We start from the raw sequence: 20,402 nt of genomic DNA on the forward strand, positions 1-20,402 counted from the left end.
CACAACCAACATTTAATTTTTTTATTTTATTATATGTATAAATTTTGGTACAACCTGATTGGCAGTACCAAAACATACCCTCTTTACTAATTTCTCTCTATCTCTTATTTATATATATATATATATATATATATATGTGTACACATGTCTAGCTAGCTTATACATTTGTGATTTGCTATCTTTGTTTTATTTATATATATATATATATATATATGTACACATGTCTAGCTTATACATTTGGGATTCGCTATCTTTGTTTATTTATATATACATACTCATGAAGATGTGTACAGCTACCAAAGTCTGTAGGGACCAGGTTTCCAGCTCTCCTTTTTGGTCTCTGTAGAGAAGAATTAAAGTCGCCATTTGCATCAGGTCAGTTTTGCTTAACCTACTCATATAAACTAGAACACTCGATGAAACTCTTTTATTGCTTTTCTAATTATCTTCTTTAATGATCGATAATATACATGTTCTGGTTGATATCTTTTTATTACATCTTATATATATATATTATCACATAAGAAATATATGCACTTACCATAGTCTTTATTTTATATAGTTAAGATTAGTCATTATATTAGTAGTTGAAAGCTTTAGTTTAGGTATAGTTCTAGTACTGAATCGATCTGATAGTTAGGCTCTCTTCAATGAATTAACGTTAGAAATTAATCATGTGCACAAATTTGCATGTGTGATTGAGTTTTTAAAATAAACTTTGTTTCTCATGATCTGATATTACATTATGAAAATATTACGAAATATTTTGAGATGAGAAAATATTACGATGAGTCACTTATTAATTGGCAGCACATATAATTAATGACATTGCATTATAACCTTGGTTGGTGATCATCCAAATTTTATATACATTGTATAGAAGGGCCTTCTAGCCCTTATCGCGTCTCTCCCGCTTCTTCACCCACGTGTTTGTTTGTTTGCCATGAAAATAAGGGAGAAAAGGAAAGAAAGGCTAAACCATGTGGGAAAACGAAATGAAAGAAAATTGAATCCTTGTGTAGAGATTAGTTGGGCGGGAGGGACACATTGTTTTTGGGCTCTATTGTCCTGTTGTGCTTGCTTTTTATCACCAAATGGATTATGATCATTAAGGAACCAATAATAATGTAAAGATTTGACCATAATTAATATTCTTTATACATATAAATTGAAAGCAAAATTAAAAATAAATCTTGGTCACACATACATTTTCTTTTTCAGAAAAAAAATATGGTGGCACACATACATAAGTAAACGCCAAAAACCAAATAATTGTGTTTTTTTTGTTTTTTTTTGCTAACACAAATAATTGTGACATGATAATATATGATTACTATATCATCAGTAGTGTCGGCCAATATTCAGCCTATTATTCTTCTGTGGAAATTTTATTACACATTGATACTCAGATACATGCAATATAAATATTTTAATTACTTGTGTTTGTCTGAATCTTATTTTTGTGTACATTTTAATTAGGCTAAGTAAAGGTAATTTATAAATTTCCAATATTATTATCAACCCTTACAGATATCATATAGCATGAACAATAATAAAAACGTAAAAGTGAATTAGGTAGAGAATATAAAAAGTAGACGTTACAGATGGGGTTACCCGTTACAGTTGTCGTAAGAATATGTTTTTATTATATATTAATCTAGAATCTGTTTCAACTCTGGTTGTGTACGTAATTTTTATGTATATACGTTTCTTTACAATTCAAGTTCTTTGTGATCTTACATGTGTGGTTTATAATTACTTGAGCCACGTGTATAATGAAACACAAATTACAGTAGTACATTTTGAATTATCTTTCTAGGTGCTAATATATAGTCGTTGCTTAAATTCTAGCCTCTGTTCCTTCAAAAAAAATTTCCTTCTAAAAAATTCTAGCCTCTGAATAAATTATTATTATTTAATATTAATGCTGAAATATTAAAGTTTATGTTCTGGACTATTTTCTCCTTTCTTAGATATTGTTTGAGACGAAAATCTTGGGATCCTCTTAATAAAAATATTGCCCATTTCGAAAACATGTCAATAGTATATGAAAAATGGTATTTTCGCATATACTAATTTATTTTTTTAAAAAAAAAATTGTAATTAAAAATGCAACGGTAACGACTTGTAGTAACAGATTAAAAATTACATGGTATCAGTGTTCTTTCAACTATAATTCATGGGATTACGTTCAGATAATGAAATCAATTAGTAAAGTCACAAAAATTACAAATACACTTAAACATTAGACTCCCTCTAAAACTTTGTCGCAATCTTTTTTGTAAAATCATTTACAAATACATTTACTTACTTCCTCTCGAAGTAAGTTTTGGACAAGTCTTCTCCCGAAGATTTCTTTTTCTTGTTCAATAACTCTTCACCCCATTTCAAGAGTAGTGAAAGAACAATAAAACAGAAACTAAAATTTAGTAGAATACTCTAGGTTTTCTCACAAGAAAATACTCTTCACACAAATATAAAAATATAAGATAATAAGACTTGAATAGATAAATTCGTTTGACTGCTCTTTACGTCCTGTTTATAACTCATAAATCCTAGAGACAACCACATCACATTTTTACAGCTATACAAAACTCTAATTTTATCACCACATTCATTATCAAGACTTTCTTTTTCAGCAACTTTTAAAGCGATAACTCTGCTTAATTTGTTGATTTAGTTCAAAAGTACGCAAGGAACCCATTAAATCCTCCACCTTCATTTTATTAATATCTTTTGCTTCTTCCATAGCTAAGAGCTTAGTTCAAACCTGTCTAGAAGAACTCTAATAATTTTTCTAACAAGCACAAATTCATCAAGCGAGCTTTTCACCAAGAGCAAAATATTCATCAGCTATATTAGATAATATTTCATAAAACTCAGACTGTGTTTCATTTTCAAACATTCTAAGATCATCATATTTAGTTTGAGGCATAATAAACCTAGAACTTTTGACATCAAAAGTTCCTTCAAACTAAGTTTGAAGAATTTGCCAAGCATCTTTATAAGATTCACACGAAACTATAAGGTTATTAAAACCTTCACCTACTCCATTAAATATAGCATGCAATGACTTATTATTGTAAGCAAATAACTTTTTATCTTCATTAGACCATTCAAGTTCAAGTTTTAGTTTTTTATTACCTTCTGAATCTATCACAATAGGATGTGACCAACATGAAAAAATGGATCTCCAAGCATTCTTGTCTTCAGACTTGATGAATGCCCTCATTCTAACTTTTCAATAAGGATAATTGAAATCATTAAGAAGCAGTGGACGAGAAATGAAAATTCCTTATCCAGAAGATGAGATATTTCACAAAAACATAAGAAAACGTTGAAGGACCACACTAAGGTGGCGTTTGGTTGGGAAGAATAAGAATGGGAATGGGAATTAGAATAGGAATGGAATAGAATAAAATTAAAAATGCATAAAAAAATTGATTAAAAAAAATTATTAAATTTTTTCAAATCTTGCATTGGAATGGTCTTTCCTTCCATTTCAAAATGGAATAGTCATTCCACCAAAATGGTGAAAAGGTCATTCCATTGGAATGATATTTCAATACTTTAAAATGCAACAAACAAAGGAATAGAATGAAATTTATTTCATTTCCATTTCATCATCTCCAACCAAACGCCACCTAAGAGTTTAGTGTCCTGCTCTGATACCAATAGAAAAACAGTATTTTTGCATATACCAATTTATTTCTTCAAAAAAAAATTAATTAAAATGCGACTGTAATGACTTGCAGTAACAGATTGAAAACTTGTTACTGCAAAACACAAACTTGCTGTAATAGAATAGAAACATAAATAAATTGTGTAGAATTCAAAACTCGACATAAGAGAATTTGGTATCAGTATTTTTTCAAACACTACTATTCCACGAGGCCACTCTCAAAGAATGAAATCAATTAGTATAGTCACAAAAATTATTAATACAATTAACTTAAATAAGTTTACACTTCCTATATAGCTTTGCCGCAATCCTTCAACTTTTGATGTGAGTGTGCTTACTTCCTCCCAAAGTAAGCCTTGGACAAGTCCTCTTTAAAAGAATTCTTCTCTTGTTCAATGAAGCTCTTCACCTTATTCCAAGAATAATGAAAGAATAATAAAACAAAAACTAAAACCTAGTAGAACACTTTAGATTTTCTCACAAGAAAATACTCTTAACACAAATATGAAAATATAAAATAATAAGACTTGAAGAGATAAATTTGTTTGGTTGCTCTCTGGGTCCTATTTATAATACATAGAAATCCTAGAGATAACCATAACACGTTTTTACAACTATACAAAATTTTTCTAAATTAAACCCTGATATGTAGAGACAATTAAGCACTCTGTAATTATAACTCAGAAAAAATTAGTACACTTTCTATATAAAGCCAAGATCATAATTTTGCCTTTATTTCCTACCATAAAAGGATTATACAATTTGTTGTATTCATAGTAAAATCGAAATGATCAATTACCATCAATTAAGAGTAATTATATCATACATAAATACTTTAATCAAACCTTCCATAAAGAGAATTTCTTCTCTCTTATGAAAACTTTCTTCAAACATAAATGAAAGTCATAAAATCAAATTTACACACAAGAAAATAATATTTAATTCACACTAAATTAAATAATATTTTGACAACTAAATTGCCAAAAAATGACTTTACAGTATATTAGTATGACAAATATGATACTCATACTGTTAGGACTTAGGACTCTTAGGTAGTTGGTTAGTTATTAGTTAACTTAATTCTATTATTATACGGATATATTTTCTGTTTTAGCTAACTGTGTATTTATCAACAATACTTGCATAGTATTTAAAGAGCAATTTCTCAAATGATAAATGACATATTCACATTCACTCTTATTTCTCGTTCTCTTTGTTCTCTCGTTTGATTTAACATGGTATCAAGCCATTGATCTATTTTTTCTTTCACTTCAGTCTAATCTTCTTGATCGTTTAAAATCGCTGTTCTTGAGTTTTTATCCATGGCAACTGATTCAACTAATTCTTCTACTGCAACTTCGACGATGCCTATTTTTATATTTACTCTGGTTGTTTTCTCGCATAAAGTTTCCATCAAGCTTGATGATAACAATTTCTTGTTATAGGAGCCTCAATTTCTCTCTACCATTAAAAGACACTGCCTTCTTAGTTATGTCTCTGATTCTGTTCAGCCTCCTTCTAAATTTCTCATAGATGATGATCGTGCAACAGGTTAAATCAATCCACGATTCTTAGAATGGGAAGTTTAGGATCAACTTCTCTACTTCTGGTTGTTATCCTCCATGTTCGAATGCATTCTTACTCAAATTTGTGGATCAGAGACCTCTGCTTAGGTATGGAAAACATTGGAGGTATACTTTGTTACTCAAACTTATGCTAAGATCGATAACTTTACTAATCAACTTCAAAACTACAAGAAATGAGGTCCCTTCATTGAGGAATATCTCTTTGTACTAAAGCTTTGGTTGATAACCTTAGTTGCGCTAGTCATCGTGTTTCTATTAAAAAAGATGTGGCAGTATTCTTCAAAGGTTCCCCTCTGATTACGATACCTTTATTAGTTTTTTTTTTTTTACTTCAAGAAATCCAGATTATACTGTTGCTGAGATTGAATCTCTACTCTTGTCTCAAGAACATCGTATGGATAGTAGCACCAAAGATCTTAATTCGATCAATCTTGCTACTAATCGTGGTTATCGTGGTAGAGGTAATTCCTCCTCCAATTTTTCTCAAACATTTGATAACAAGTCTATTCCTTCCTCTAGTAGTCTCGCTGATCGAGGACAATGGAATCTCTATATTGTTCCTCCTTGATTTGGTGGTGTGAACACTACTTCCCCTCCAATTTGAACTAGTTCTGGTCATGGATTCCCTCCCAATCCCTCATCTGTATACTCTCCTAGTACTAGACAAGTTTGTCAGTTGTGCTCTTGAATCGATCATATTACCTCAAGGTGTTATCAACGTTTTAATGTGGAGTTCCCCAGAGATGGTGCTGGTAAGTCAGCTCTCCATCTTTCAGCATTGCCACCTTTGATAGCTTACTTGATAAAGCTTGGTATCCAAATTCTAGTGCCACCTCTCATTGGACTGCTGATATTTCTAACTTTATACACAAAGAGCCTTATCTTGGTCCTAATCAAATACACATGGGTGATAGAGCTAGTGTTCCTATATGGAATGTCGGTAATACTATCTTTCACACACCTTTCTCTTCCAAACCCCTTACCCTAAATAGAATTTTTTATGTTCCTAATATCATTACAAATCTCATACATGTGTCTCAGTTTTTTGCAAATAATAATGCCTATTTTGTGTTTTATCCTAATCATTGTCTTGTGAAAGACAAAGCTTCCAAGGTAGTACTAATGGAAGGTCAACTTAGCCATGGACTATATTTCATTCAACCCTCTTAGATTAAGCTTTAAGAGTCTATATCATCCTTTTCCTCTCATGTAGTATATTCCCTCAATACTGCTATTGTAGAATCTCCTCATGTATTTGTTGTTTCACACTTTAGTAATTTTTCTTCATGACATAAAAGGATTTTTCACCCCTCTGCTAGAATTGTAACACAAATAATGAACTCTTGTAAAATTCCAAATAGCAATAAAATGCCTATTGATTTTTTCAAAGCTTGTTGCAAGGGTAAAATACATAAGTTTCTTTTTCTCAAATCTGACACAATTTATACCAAATCTTTACAGCTTGTGTGCAATGATTTGTGGGGTCCTTCTCCTTCTCTATCATCTATTAGTTATAAGTATTAAATCTATTTATTGATACTTATTCCAGATACAACTGGATCTTTTTGCTAAAAGCCAAATTTGAGGCACTTCCCACATTCATTAACTTTAGAACTCAAGTTGAAATAGAATCTAACTGTCCTATTCTTGTTGTTCAATAAGTTTGGGGGAAAATATCAAAGTTTTGAACCATATTTGTTGCTACATGCCATTAGTCACAAACTATCTTGCCCAACTACATACCAACAAAATGGTGTGGCTAAGAGGAAACATAGCATCTAGTTGAGTCTTCTCTTACTCCACTTGTCCAAGCTTCCATGCCCCTTTCTTATTGGGATAAAGTTGCTAGAGCCTCAACTTATGTCATTAATAGGTTGCCTACAACTGCCCTTAACAATAAAACCCCTTTTCAAGTTTCATTTTCAAAATAACTAGATTATTCTACTCTTAAAGTTTTTGGATGTGCTTGTTATCCAAACACTAGACCTTATAACTGTAATAAGCTTGAGTTAAGATTTGCTAAGTGCACTTTTCTAGGGTATAGTCTTAAGCATAAATGGTACAAGCGCTTAGTTGAAAAGTATAATATACATATCTCAAGATGCTATTTTTGATGAAGTTTCTTTTCTATTTGCTCAATCTATTTCTCAAACTACAAGTCCTGTCTCATTCTTATACATACCCCACTGTCTTCTGTCATCCAGTGAGTTAAGTTCCATCTCTCCTTTCCCTTCTCCCCCTCCATCTATTTCTTCTCCCACTAAAAATTCTTCTTTGTTTACTAATAATTAATGGGAATCAATAGTAAGGTAATCATTCCCTTACATTTGTTTACTTGCATTATTAAAATTAGGAAATGGAGAAGTTGATTAAATAAGGGAGAAAAGAAAGGGAGAACTTCTCCCACCAATTTTGTAAGGAATGCCATTAAGGGTAATGGATTTTTATTATTTTTATTTTATTTTTTAATATTAAATATATAATGACAATTTTGTCCTTTAAAATATGTCTTGCAAAATAACTACCATATAATATAGTTTAACTCAAAATGGCAATTTAGTCAATTTAAACATTCCGATTACGTTTCCTAATAAAGTAAACAAGATAAATCACAACTATTCCATTTCTAAAAAATTTTAGTAAACAACATATTACAAATATTGATTCCGATTATTTTTCATTTATTCCTTTACATTTCTCCATTAATTTATTCCGATTCTGATTACTGTATAGTAAACGTACCATTAATGTTCATCTTCCAACTTACCTAATGTCTACAAAAAATCAAGTTCCCCTACCATCATTCCTCCTCCACCCCAAAATATCACCATCCCTCCTCCACCAGTTAACGATCACCCTATGGTTACTAAGGACAAAGTTGGTGCTTATAAAACAAAGGTTTTAATCACTTTTCAAGAACCTCTCACTCTTGGAGAAGCCCTAAACTCTCCTCAATGGGACAATGCTATGAATAATGAGATCATAGCCTTCATAAAGAATAAAACCTGGATCTTGGTTCCATTGCCTCCTTGGAGAAAATCAATAGGATGAAAATTTACAAGCTTAAACTCAATATTGATGGCTCCATTTTCACATATAAAGAAAGGTTAATTACAAAAGGGCTATCTCCAACAATATGGATTTGATTTTACTGAGACTTTTAGTGCAATAGTCAAACCTATAACCATCCATATTGTCCTTACAATTGTTATTTCAAAGGGATGGAGAATTAGACAATTAGATGTCAATAATGCCTTTATAAATGAGGATTTTCATGAAGAAGTATTTATGTTACAACCACTAGGTTTTATGGATTCTACATCACCAAAGTTAGTATGTAGATTAAATAAAGCCTTGTATGGCCTGAGATAAGCCCCAAGGGCATGGTTTGACAAGTTGAGTAAAGATCTATAGTCCTTTGATTTTGTGTGTGCCAAAGTTGATCAATCTTTCTTTTTATAACATACTTTCACTTGCACTCTTTTTGTACTTGTTTATGTTGATGACATACTTGTTATAAGGAGTTCTCTAGTATCTATATCTAGTCTTATTTTTATATTTCACGCTACATTTGCTCTCAAAGACCTTGGTCTTATAAATTAATTTTCGGGAATTGAGGTACATCATTCAAAAGAGGGATTGTATTTATCTTAAAGAAAGTACATTCTTGATCTTCACTGTAAAGATAAAATGGAATGTGCTAATAATCTCTCCTATGACTGGTAGAGAGAAATTTTCAACCCATAATGGTGATCCCCTGCCTAATCCTCACCATTATAGAAGTGTTGTTGGTGCGTTACAGTATGCAGTGATCACCAAGCCAGAAATTTTATATCCTGGCAGCTCAGTTTATGTAGAAACATTTAGAACCACACTGGAAGGTTGTTCAAAAGATACTTAGGTATCTCAAAGGGACATTGGATCATGATCTGCTTATATAAACCTTGTCCTACTCTTCAACTAGGATTTTGTGATACTAATTGGGCATGCAATTCTGATGATAGCCGCTCAACATCAGGGTTTTGTATTTATCTTGGTTTAAACATCATCTCCTATGGCTTAAAGGAAAAAAAAAAGATTGTTTACCAATCTAGTACAGAGGCTAAGTATAGGAGCTTGGCTAATGCTACAGGTTGAGCTAGTATGGATTTAGTCTTTTCTTGGAGAACTTGGCCTTACACAACAACCCACTTCTACATTCTAGGACCAAACACAACGAACTGGGACCTTTATTTTGTGCGTGAATGGATCCTTAATAAGCAATTACATGTCAAGCATATTCTTGCACAAGATCAAATAGCAAACATCCTTACCAAACCCCTCTCTAATGCTTGATTCACTCTTCTTCAAGACAAACTGAGCTTGGTCTCATTATCCCAACTCAGTTTGAGGGGTTGTTAGAAATTAAGACGGTTAGGTATTTGGTTAGTTATTAGTTAGCTTAATTTTGTTATTATACAACTGTATCCTTTGTTTTAGCTAACTGTATTTATCAACAATACTTGTATAGTATTTAAAGAAATTGCTTTAATGATCAATAACAAATTCACATTCACTATCATTTATTGTTATGTTTATTATCTCGTTTGATCTAGCACATACGACCTACTCAATCGGTTTGTACTATTTAGTAGGGGTGACAATTCAAGTCATGACAATACAACACGACACGAGCTTGATACAAATTATTGCAGGTTAGGGTTATAAAAATTAGACGTTGATCGAAATTGGGTTGAATCCGAATGACACGATTATTATTTGAGTTGGGTTAGAGTAGTTAACGCATGTGACACGAAATTGATACGAATTGAGCCATTTATATTTAATATATTATTAAAATTATTAATTTATAGTTAAATTATTATTTATTTTCTTAAAAATTTATATACATTAGAAAAAAATTGCTTACAATAATATAAGGTAGATAATTTATACTAGATATTAAGAATTTAATTTATTGTATTGATAAATTGTAATAATTTATTTTAATTAATTAATATTATTTATTTGCAACTTGATATTTTTATTTTATTAGTATATTATTGAGTAAAAAATATTAATATAATTCAAAATATATAAAAATTAAATATGTATTACCAATTATCTCTTGATTAATATCGATTGTATAATATACTAATAGTCGACATAGAAACACAATAAATCAACACGAGAACATGATGAGTGAGGTTAGTATTGATCAATTAAACATGTCAATCTATATAAGACAAACACGAATTTGACACAACATCATAAATTGCTACCCGTATTATTTAGTATTTACATAATTTCCTTTTCTTTATTACTATCATCATTAACCAGAAAATTAAATTAACGTAGCGTAAGAGAAATTAACAATTCATAATTTGCGTGTATGTTCTTATAGGAAAGAGACATTTTTTTAGACAAAAATACTGTTATAGAAAGAATTAATATAAAGTGTTTTGGTCAACTTAGAAATACATATCTATATTTTTTCGGGAAAACAATTGTACTTTTTATATATATTTATATACAATAAGTTAGTCGTCACAATAGAAAGAAAGATCATCGATGATTAGTTTGAATATAACAGAAAATTAAACATTAAAATAATAATTAAGGAACCAAAACTTGAACCACCCCGAAATGATCCAAACAAAACTTATCTAAAAAAAAAAAAAAACTATAACCTGACAAATAAGCTACTCCACTTAAAACTCTGTCACTTAATCAAAAGAAGTTTATTGATGATTAATGATTACAATCTCATAAGAAATTAATATATTTAAAAAGTTTGATTGGGTTCAACCAAAATAATACAAACTAATAAAAGAAGAACGAAAACAATAGAGAAATGTTAAAGGGAAGAACGAAAACAATAGAAAAATGTTAAAGGGGTATCAGTAGTGCCAAACACCCTCTTACGTATTAATATCGCTATTGGTTCAATTAAGTACCGAGTTTCATATAATTTAATATAATAGCTTTTAGGGAGTATCGCTAGCAAATCGCAATGCGATATGTCGAGATGGTGCTAGGCAAGACACCACTCGCTCAAAACAATATTAGGAAGGATAAGAAAAAGCTCAAAACAATATTAGGAAGGATAAGAAAAAGCAACAATGGGATTTTGGTGTCACAATCTGGAGACAAAGACAGATGTTTCCCGGCCCAAATAATGTTAAATCAAATCAAAATGGTTTACAATTAGGGGTCATTTTTGTAGTAGTAGTAGTGGCTATGGCCCATGGCCATTGGCTATTGGCCGAACAACCCATTATATATCGTAGTCCCCTCTCCATGCGCTTGAAAGCGACACTGCGTTTTGGAACCTTCCAAAACGAATAGAAAAATGTCTCAGTAAGGATCCAACTGAGAGGGTGCCCAGTTGATAGAAAATACCTGTTGGACCATGTAATCCCATCACTCATTTTCACTTGTTTTTTTAATTACCTTATTGTAAGAAAAGAGCTTGGTTTATCCGACAGTGTCCATCAAACACAGAAGCACACGCTTCTGTGTGATCCTGTTATGGTCCTGTACAACTCATCTTCTGCTCTGTCTTCAGAAAAGGGTCTTTGATCCCACCAAAGATAAGCCTTTTAGAATCTTTTAGAGTAGAACACAGTGACTGAGATAAAGATTTACATATATTTATCTCTATTTTGCATTTTTGTATGTTTTTTTCTCTGTTTGTAAATTTTAAAAAAAAAATGTGCTCATCAAGATGATCAGGGTGGTATCTTAATCTACTGATGAAATGATGATCATATTTCATAACGAGTAGTCCATTTTGTTTTTTTACTTTTATTAAGTAAAGTATAAATAGATGCTTAGTTTAATATGAGATGAAAATGAAAACACAAACTCTTGGATTAGAGAGCCTTCAAAGCATAAGAAATAATAATAAATGTAAGTGTTCACGTGAGGTTTCTTTTTTTGCTTCCTGATTCATAAACTTAATTTTAAACAAAAACTTCACCATATAATAGCTGAAGCCCATTTACCAAAATGAGAAATAATGCCCTTTTTTCGGACTCATCCTAATTAACTGAACCAGAAGCAAATTCAAATTGAGAGTAGAGAAAAGAGTTTTCGGACTTTTCTTTTCTAAATTCAAATTTTGTCGTTTAGAACAAAATTCAGAATTAAAAAAGAAAGTTCAAGCCAAACGCTATTTAATTATTTAATTTAACTATTTAATAAAATAAAAGAACAAACTCATCAGCCAAGTACCAACTACCTATTACCATTATAGCCCATCTAATTTGATGGCACAAAACATAGAAAGCAAGCTACACAAAGCCCAAGAAACTGACACATGAGAAGTTGATCTTTGTTGAGAGAGAGAGAAAGAGGGTTTGTTTGTTGTTTGGACAGGAAAACCCAATGCAATGCAAGCTGGTGTACCGTGTAGTGAGTCGTAGATACCTGTCGGTTTTAAGTCTTAGCTAGCGTTATGAGAAATCACTTTCTCTAGTGGGTATTAGGATCAGCTCTCTCTCTCTCTAGCTGTGTTTATAATAGTAGGGAAGACTAGGGGCATGGCTGTAGCTACTCGTAGGAGCATCACAGTTCTTCATGCAGCAGCCTGTGTAGTGTACCTGTATGGTTCATTTTCTTTTTTATGTTTTGTGATTCGCCATTAATGCTTTTGGAAAGTTTCACTAGTTGAGCTTTGCTTTTAAGTTACAGAGGAAGGAAACCAACTGCACTGATTAATGTCCTGTATTAAATTCTTAGACCTGTTACGTTATATTGATTAATACCAATAGTTGCTCTTAACAGAAATTTGAAATAGGCTTTTTTTTAGGTTAGAAATTTGACATTTTTATTTTTGCATAATATGAGATTATGAACTCAAACCTCACTGAGATGTTTATTAAAAATTTTCTGAAAACTCCTTTTATTTGATATTCATTTAAGATACTGGATTTTCAGTAAAGAACCAGTAGCATCATCAATTGCCTCTAAAATTATTGGTTCAATTATTTTGTTTATACAGAAATTGCCAAGTGTTTGATGAAACAACAAAACGAGAAAAGGCAGTGAGAAAGAAAAAGACTTCTTATTGGAGTGGTTTGGTTGGTTGATGGAGCACAGTACTAGCTTCTTGTTTCTCGAGCCCCGCCGTTTGTAATCGTATTTGTCGCTCGTGCACTTTAAATTAAAAACCAATTCTCAACTCAAACACCAAAACCCAGATCTCGAGGCTCTCGTCTTATCCCGCAGCCGACACCTGTTGCAGAGTCTAAGTCCATACTCCTCCACACCTTTGTTTGGCCTCTATCAAAAACTCTCTCCTTTCCTTCTTCCGCCATTTTCTCTTATAAACTGGTCACCCTCTCTCATTACCTGTATTGGGTTCAGTACAAAGTACTTGAACAGAGCTTGGCCATATTTTAATATTTGACTATTTGAGCAAGCAAAGTGTGAAACTGGTCTTTCTACGTATTGCATTAACATTTGCCACAAATTTTGGTGGGTCGGTGATATTATTGTATATTAGCTCTTGCTTTGGCATTTAGCTCGAGGTACACTCTTCGAACCTTGTAGCTTTGGTCTCTGTTTCCTACATTTGATTATTCTAGCATATCCGGTTCTTTTGGGTGTGACTTGATTTTTATTTTTCCCTTTCTTTGATATTTAAGTATTGGGATCTATAATAGAGCCTTTTGAACGTGTAATAATACGTTGTCATTGGTTGTCTCTTTAGTTTGGTAGTTGGTTCCTAGTACTTACCCGTTCTCTTATATTTTATTTTGAAATTTAGTTGGCTTACTTGGCTTTGGTCCCCTTTATTTTTGCATAATCAGGGAGCAAAACTCGGTCCGTGAGTTGTGGCTTTGGTGACTACAAAGGGTTTCAACTTTCAACTATTATTCTTTGAGATTGACTGGAAAGAGTGTTAGCAGAATTGGTTTTTGATGTGTAATACTTAGCTTAAGATCAAGACATGCTGAGCTCTTATGAAGGAGAAAATGATATGTTCTTCGACTCGCAGGAGTTTTTGTCATCTGAAGAGTCAAGCGTGGCTCAGGAAGAGTTGAGTAGTAGTAACTTGGAGTATGAAATTTGGTTTAGTGAGCCGAGTAGTGTTGAGGAAAGAAGGAAAATCTTTCTAACACAGATGGGTTTAGCTGAATTTACTTCTAAAAGTAATAGTTCTCGAGAGGTGGAAATTGAGGTCGATAGCTCATCTAAGATAATGGCGAGGGACAGACTAGTTGAGTGTGGTGGAACTGTTTCTCGTGGTTCTATGTTTTCTGTTAGTCACATTGAGGAAACTTTGGATTGTTGTAGAGGGGAAGAGAGTGGTGAAGCAAATTCTTTGTCTAATGTGCTACACCAAAAAGAAGATCATAGTATAGTTTTAGCTGTAGAGTCTCCACCTAAAGAAGCTGAAGTTCATGTAGAATGTCATACTCTTAATGATGATACCAAAAAAGTGAAGAGTTGGTGGAAGCGTTTTGTAAATAAGAGCAAGGGAAGAGTCAGTAGAGTGGCGTGTGATGCCTCAAAATCAGTAATGCAAACTACTAAAGCATCAAAGCTGAAGGTGATTCATAACAAGAAGATGTGCTTAGAGTTCACGGCCCCTGTCATTGGACAAGAAATCCGTGCTCATGAGGGCTTCATTTGTTCGATGAAGTTTAGTCCAGATGGTCAGTTTCTTGCAAGTGGCGGTGAAGATGGAGTTGTACGGGTTTGGCGTGTAATGACAATGGCATCTTCTGATTATTTATCAGCTAAAGGAAGCTTTTGTAGTAAACTGAAGGAAGGGAAATCCAGTTTTCAAAGGAAACATCCAATCCGTGCCTCTGTTATCTTTCCTGAGAACATTTTTCGGATTGATGAGACCCCAGTACATGAGTTTTATGGTCACTCTAGTGATGTGTTAGACCTGGCTTGGTCCAATTCAAATGTGAGTCTGCCTTTTCAAAATTGAGTTGTTCTTTTGTTAAAATTAGACTAATTAGTTATATATGCTGTCTTATTGAGCTGGAAATGATCTTTTTCTTATTAGTTTTTCTTTTGCTTTGCTGCAGTGTATTATTTCATCCTCCAAGGATAAAACTGTTCGACTTTGGCAATTGGGTCGCAAAGATTGTCTCAACAAGTTCGAGCACAATAATTATGGTAAATATAGTTCGAAGCATTCTTTTAATTAAATAGATTTTGCCATTCATAAATCTAATGATTTTGCCTTTCTATTATAACCAGTTACCTGCATCCAGTTCAATCCTCTAGATGACAATTACTTCATCAGTGGCTCCATTGATGGAAAAGTTCGAATCTGGGGATTATCGGAGAAGCGAGTTGTTGATTGGACTGATGTCCGAGATGTGATCACTGCTATAAGTTACCAACCTGATGGAAAAGTATGATTCATGATACCTTTTTACTGCATAATTTCTGAATTGTAAAATTTCCCTCCAAAATACTAACCATTTTAGTCTATTTTACACATGCAGGGGTTTATAGTTGGCTCCATCACTGGCACTTGCCGTACCTATCGAACATCAGGTAATTTCCATTCTCTCATTCTACAAAAGAACAATTCCATTTCTTGTATGCTGTACATGAAATGAAAATTACCATCCATTGGAAGTGCCTAATATATTGTTATTTCTATGCAGGCGAATGTCTTATGTTGGATTCACAGATACACATTCCCGGTAAAAAGAAAGCTTCAGGCAATAAAATAACTGGCATCAAGGTTTGCACTGAATCTCTTTCTAGTTTATTTCTATTTAATATTTTTTTACACCTAATGCTTAGCTTCTATTCTGAGACTCAAAGTTCATGTAATTCTTATAGAAAAATGTTTTTGCTCTTTCCAGTTCTCCCAGGATAAAAGTCAAAGTGTTATGATATCTTCAGAGGACTCCAAACTTCGCATATTTGATGGGGTTGATCTTACTCATAAATATAAAGGTAAGAGCGTCAAATCTGGAATCATTTTCAATATAGTTACCTGTACATTGAGTTTTTTCTTCTTTTATATTAGAACTTAGTAGAACATGATTGCAATTCTCAAATAATAGATATCTTAATAAAGTGGTTGTTTAATTTAATTTGCCAATTTGTGATTGATTGCATTATTTTCTTGTTATGTAATCTTATTTCATTTTAAAAGATTGGCAACCTACACTTTTCTCTGTTTTTTTTTTTTGTACAGCCTACCCTTTTCTGTAATATCTAATCTAGATTATACACTGCATCGGTGCATCTAAATTCCCCAAGTGATTTTGTTTTTCTTGGGTAAAATGATTTTGATTTCTAATAGTCCTTTACAGCTGGGATTTCCACTTGTTACAATGAGTGTTTTCTTTGCTAACTAGTCCAAGGCCACTTGTTTTTTTTTTTACTTAAGAGTGTCATTATTTAGTGAGTAATTATGTGCACACTCAAATTACTCACAAATTTTGATAGCAAAATATTTCAACTTTTCACTTTTCACACATTCACTGAATCTACACAGTGGTACTAAAATAATTAATGCAACATTTGATCTAGTCTTGGTTTACTGATCTTGTCATTTTTGTAACAGGTCTTCCCAAGTCAGGAAGTCAAGTCTCAGCTTCTTTTACTTCGAGTGAGAGGCACATAATATCCGTCGGAGAAGATTCTCATGTATATATCTGGAACCATGATGCCTTGTCTGCTCCTTCGTCGAAACAAACAAAATCCGTTCGATCTTGTGAGCATTTCTTTCACGACGGTGTGTCTGTTGCCATTCCATGGTCAGGAATGGGAACAGAACAGAACAACTTGAGCAATGCACAGGACCACCTAGAAACGACATCATGGACCAGAGATTCAGAGCGTTTTTCTCTTGGTAGTTGGTTTTCCATAGACGGGACATGTAAGGGATCTGCAACTTGGCCTGAGGAGAAACTTCCTTTGTGGGATATCTCATTCACAGAAGACCATGATAGTTTGCAGCAACACCACCATAACCCCACAGCTATATCAGAAACATGGGGGCTTGTTATAGTAACAGCCGGATTAGATGGAACAATAAGGACATTCCATAACTATGGATTGCCTGTCAGACTCTAAGCTCATCGTTCTGTGTTATCGGATTTAATATCAACATTTCTGCTGAACAGAATGTGTTGTGTATGTATGTACATTTTCATACTTGTTCATATAAACTAGGCAGTTCTCTTGGTATCCTGCCAAGGAGATAGGACTACAATTTTGTTTCTTATTTTCTCCTCTTTTGTGAAGAATAGTTTAATGTATATGAGAATACAGAAAAAGTAAAATACAATTTATTATTTTATTTTATTTTGAAAGGGAATTATTATATATTTCTGTGTTTTGTTCTGCTTCTTTCAATGTGAGCTTTAATTTATCCCAATGCAACTCGAGTCAACAAGCTGACATTGGTATTCATTGTTCAAATCATTTCTTTCTATTCTTTAGAATAACATCATTTATTTGTTATTTCAGAAAAAGGTTCTCTGCTAGAAAAGAAGACAAATGGCTCTCAATGATGTACCAATGAGGGAACACCCTTGGAAAGAAGTTAGAAGTGAAAAAAATAAAGGAAATTACCTATATATATTATTTTTTAACTTTTATTTTTAATTTATGATTTAGGTTGCTCTGGTGATTTCTATATAAGTTGTTATGCGGATTTTAGTTGCGTTCCGTTAGTTGCTATAGGAGTTTCTGTGTGAAATTTCGTAAAAATGCAAAAAAAAAAAAAAAAAAAAAAACTGTTTTAAAATGTAAAAATAAATAAAAAAAAAAACTCCAAAAAATAAAACGAGGGAACCAAAAAAAATTAGAACATTAAGCAATGATAAATCATAAATGTTCACAAACTATGTATCAAATTATTAGGCATGTGTCATATTAACAAACCACATTTGTTATGATGCTCCTACTATACCAAGAAGAGTATTATTATTATTATTATTTTTTTTTTTTTGATAATTAGAGACTTTTATTGAAAGAAAGCTAAACTAGATTAGAAGCCACAAAGGGAGCCGCTTCTCTTAACAAACCAGAGTTTTTGATCTTTGCCACTCTAACCCAACTGGCTAAAGAGTTAGCAATAAGGTTCTCCAACTGAGGAATAAAGGACACAATAACTTCTTTAAAAGACTTACAAAGGTTCAAACAAAAAGAGAACAGAGGATAGGTGCTCCAACCAAACGGAACAAGCCAACCCCAAAGGTTGTAGCAGCTGTCTTCGAGTCGATTTTTATCATTATTTTTGAGACTTCTTTATCCCTTGCCATCTGCAAAGCCAGAGCAATACCACTCAGTTCTCTTTCCATCACGCCATATATTGAAGAGAATCCCACAGCAACCCAAGACTCAAACACTTGGGCATTCATGTGAAAAATAGCAAAACCTACTTCCTCGGCAATTACAGAAGCATCCACTTTGCAGCACCAGAAATCCTCCTTGGATTGGTAAAGATGCCTTTGCAAGTTCTTGTCTGTCACCTCCACTTGTTCATACCAAAAACAGTTGCAAGAGAATTCATTATATCTCGAGAGAGAATCCCTAAAAATCAGTTCCATCTCATAGCGTTTATCCTTGAAGATCAACTCATTTTGCCATTTCCAAATAGTGTCACAAACACAGACAGTAAAAATTTTTAGCTCGTCATCCTCCAAGTTGATCCACCACTTGCCAAAGTCGATAAGATTAGTTCAATTGAAGCAGTCAATACAGATCCCCCAATGACTTCTAAACCATATCCCACGAATGAGAAAACATTGGCAGAAAAGATGAAATGTTGATTCTTTTTCCATGTTGCAGAAACAACACAATTGGTATTCACTATGATTAAAACCAAATCGAGTCTTGGTAGGAAGGATATCAGAAAAGATTTTCCAACAAAGTAATTTCAAACGAGAGTGAAGGCTTTGCTTCCAAAATCTTACCCACATCTCGCTTGGATCTTTAAAACGATGTTGTTGGCTTATCCAATAAGCGCTCTTAACTGAGAAAATACCCAATTTAGCGGCCTTCCAAAATAAAACATCTAGACCCCCATGTAAAGGTTTGATCTTCAACATATCATCTACTATCTCCTCATCAAAACACTTTCGAATCAACCTTTCGTTCCAAACTCGAGATTCACCCAAGAACAAATCCTTGACCTTCCAAAAGGCGTGATTTCGTTTAAAATGAAACCTAGTTTTGATATCATTTAAAGGCCTCTAATGGGATCCAAGATCTATCCCAAAGATCACAATTGCCATCAGCTATCAGGATACCCACTCCCTCCAAACACATTCTATTCCAACAAACTCTTCCAACATCTTGAGTCATTCCCATGCTTTTCTACTATCCATACATAATTGGTTTGACAATATTTAGCCATAAAGACCCTTACCGAGACTTTATCTTCTTCCTTCATCACCATCCAAAAAAGCTTGGCAAGAAGAGCCAAGTTCATGTCTTTGAACCTTCTAATGCCTAATCCACCACACCTTTTAGGTTGACAAATCTCATTCCAACTTTTCAAAGCACAATAATTTCTTTTCTCCAAATTTCCAATCCACCAAAAACTTGCTAATAAACGATCTAACTCATCACATAAAGTGCCAGGAACTTGAACAATAGACATAAAATTGTTTGGAATGCTTTGAAGGATAGAACTTACCAAGATAGTTCAACCTGCTTGAGACAAATGTTTGGCCTTCCAACCCTCCAACCTGCCTAGAATTTTTTCCTTCAAAAAATAATAATCTTCCCTTTTCTTAGCAGTAAAGAAGAAGAGGTTACCAATGTACTTTTCCTTAGGATTAATACAATTGATACCAAGCAGCCCCTTGATCTCTTCACGACACCTCCGAGTAATATTAGGGGAGAACACCGCTCCACTATTCTACTTACTAACCCTTTGACCCGACCAAAGTTCGTACTTCTAAAGACAGTTCATAAGAGTTTCTACATTCCTTGACGAGGCTTGGCAAAAGAAAATAGAGTCATCAACATATAAAAGATGGGTAATTGAATTGGCATTCCTCGAAACATGCACACCAATAATATCACCTTCCCTTTTAACTCTCAAAATAAGTTTAGAAAGTACCTCGCTGCAAAGGATGAAGAGGAACGGCGAGAGCGGATCTCTTTGGTGATGTCCTTGTTTAGGATTAAAGGGAGCCAAGGGAGCACCA

The 20,402-nt window shown here is 33.0% G+C and overlaps 1 protein-coding gene across 2 annotated transcripts; it reads left to right on the plus strand.

The window, feature by feature from the left end:
• The first annotated feature begins 238 nt into the window (after positions 1–238).
• Positions 239–17,565, plus strand: LOC115714531 (uncharacterized). Of its 2 annotated transcripts, none has more exons than XM_030643264.2 (9): positions 239–375; positions 13,253–13,781; positions 14,064–15,172; positions 15,297–15,387; positions 15,472–15,629; positions 15,723–15,774; positions 15,888–15,967; positions 16,092–16,185; positions 16,802–17,565. In XM_030643264.2, the coding sequence occupies exons 3-9, from the start codon at positions 14,204–14,206 to the stop codon at positions 17,311–17,313; spliced, it is 1,956 nt and encodes a 651-aa protein (XP_030499124.2). In that variant the 5' UTR covers positions 239–375; positions 13,253–13,781; positions 14,064–14,203; the 3' UTR covers positions 17,314–17,565. The 2 variants fall into 2 exon arrangements, with proteins under 2 accessions (XP_030499124.2, XP_030499122.2); XM_030643262.2 differs by lacking the exon at positions 239–375 and adding an exon at positions 11,639–12,853.
• The last annotated feature ends 2,837 nt before the right edge of the window (positions 17,566–20,402 follow it).

The sequence above is a fragment of the Cannabis sativa genome, chromosome 4, assembly GCF_029168945.1.
Source record: "Cannabis sativa cultivar Pink pepper isolate KNU-18-1 chromosome 4, ASM2916894v1, whole genome shotgun sequence".
In the NCBI taxonomy this organism is placed as follows: Eukaryota; Viridiplantae; Streptophyta; class Magnoliopsida; order Rosales; family Cannabaceae; genus Cannabis; species Cannabis sativa.

Coding starts and splice junctions, on each gene's coding strand:
- LOC115714531 (XM_030643264.2), top strand. CDS start 14,204: ATGCTGAGCTCTTATGAAGGAGAAAATGATATGTTCTTCGACTCGCAG. Junction 15,388..15,471: donor GTTCGAGCACAATAATTATG/GTAAATATAGTT, acceptor TATTATAACCAG/TTACCTGCATCCAGTTCAAT. Junction 15,968..16,091: donor ATAAAATAACTGGCATCAAG/GTTTGCACTGAA, acceptor TGCTCTTTCCAG/TTCTCCCAGGATAAAAGTCA.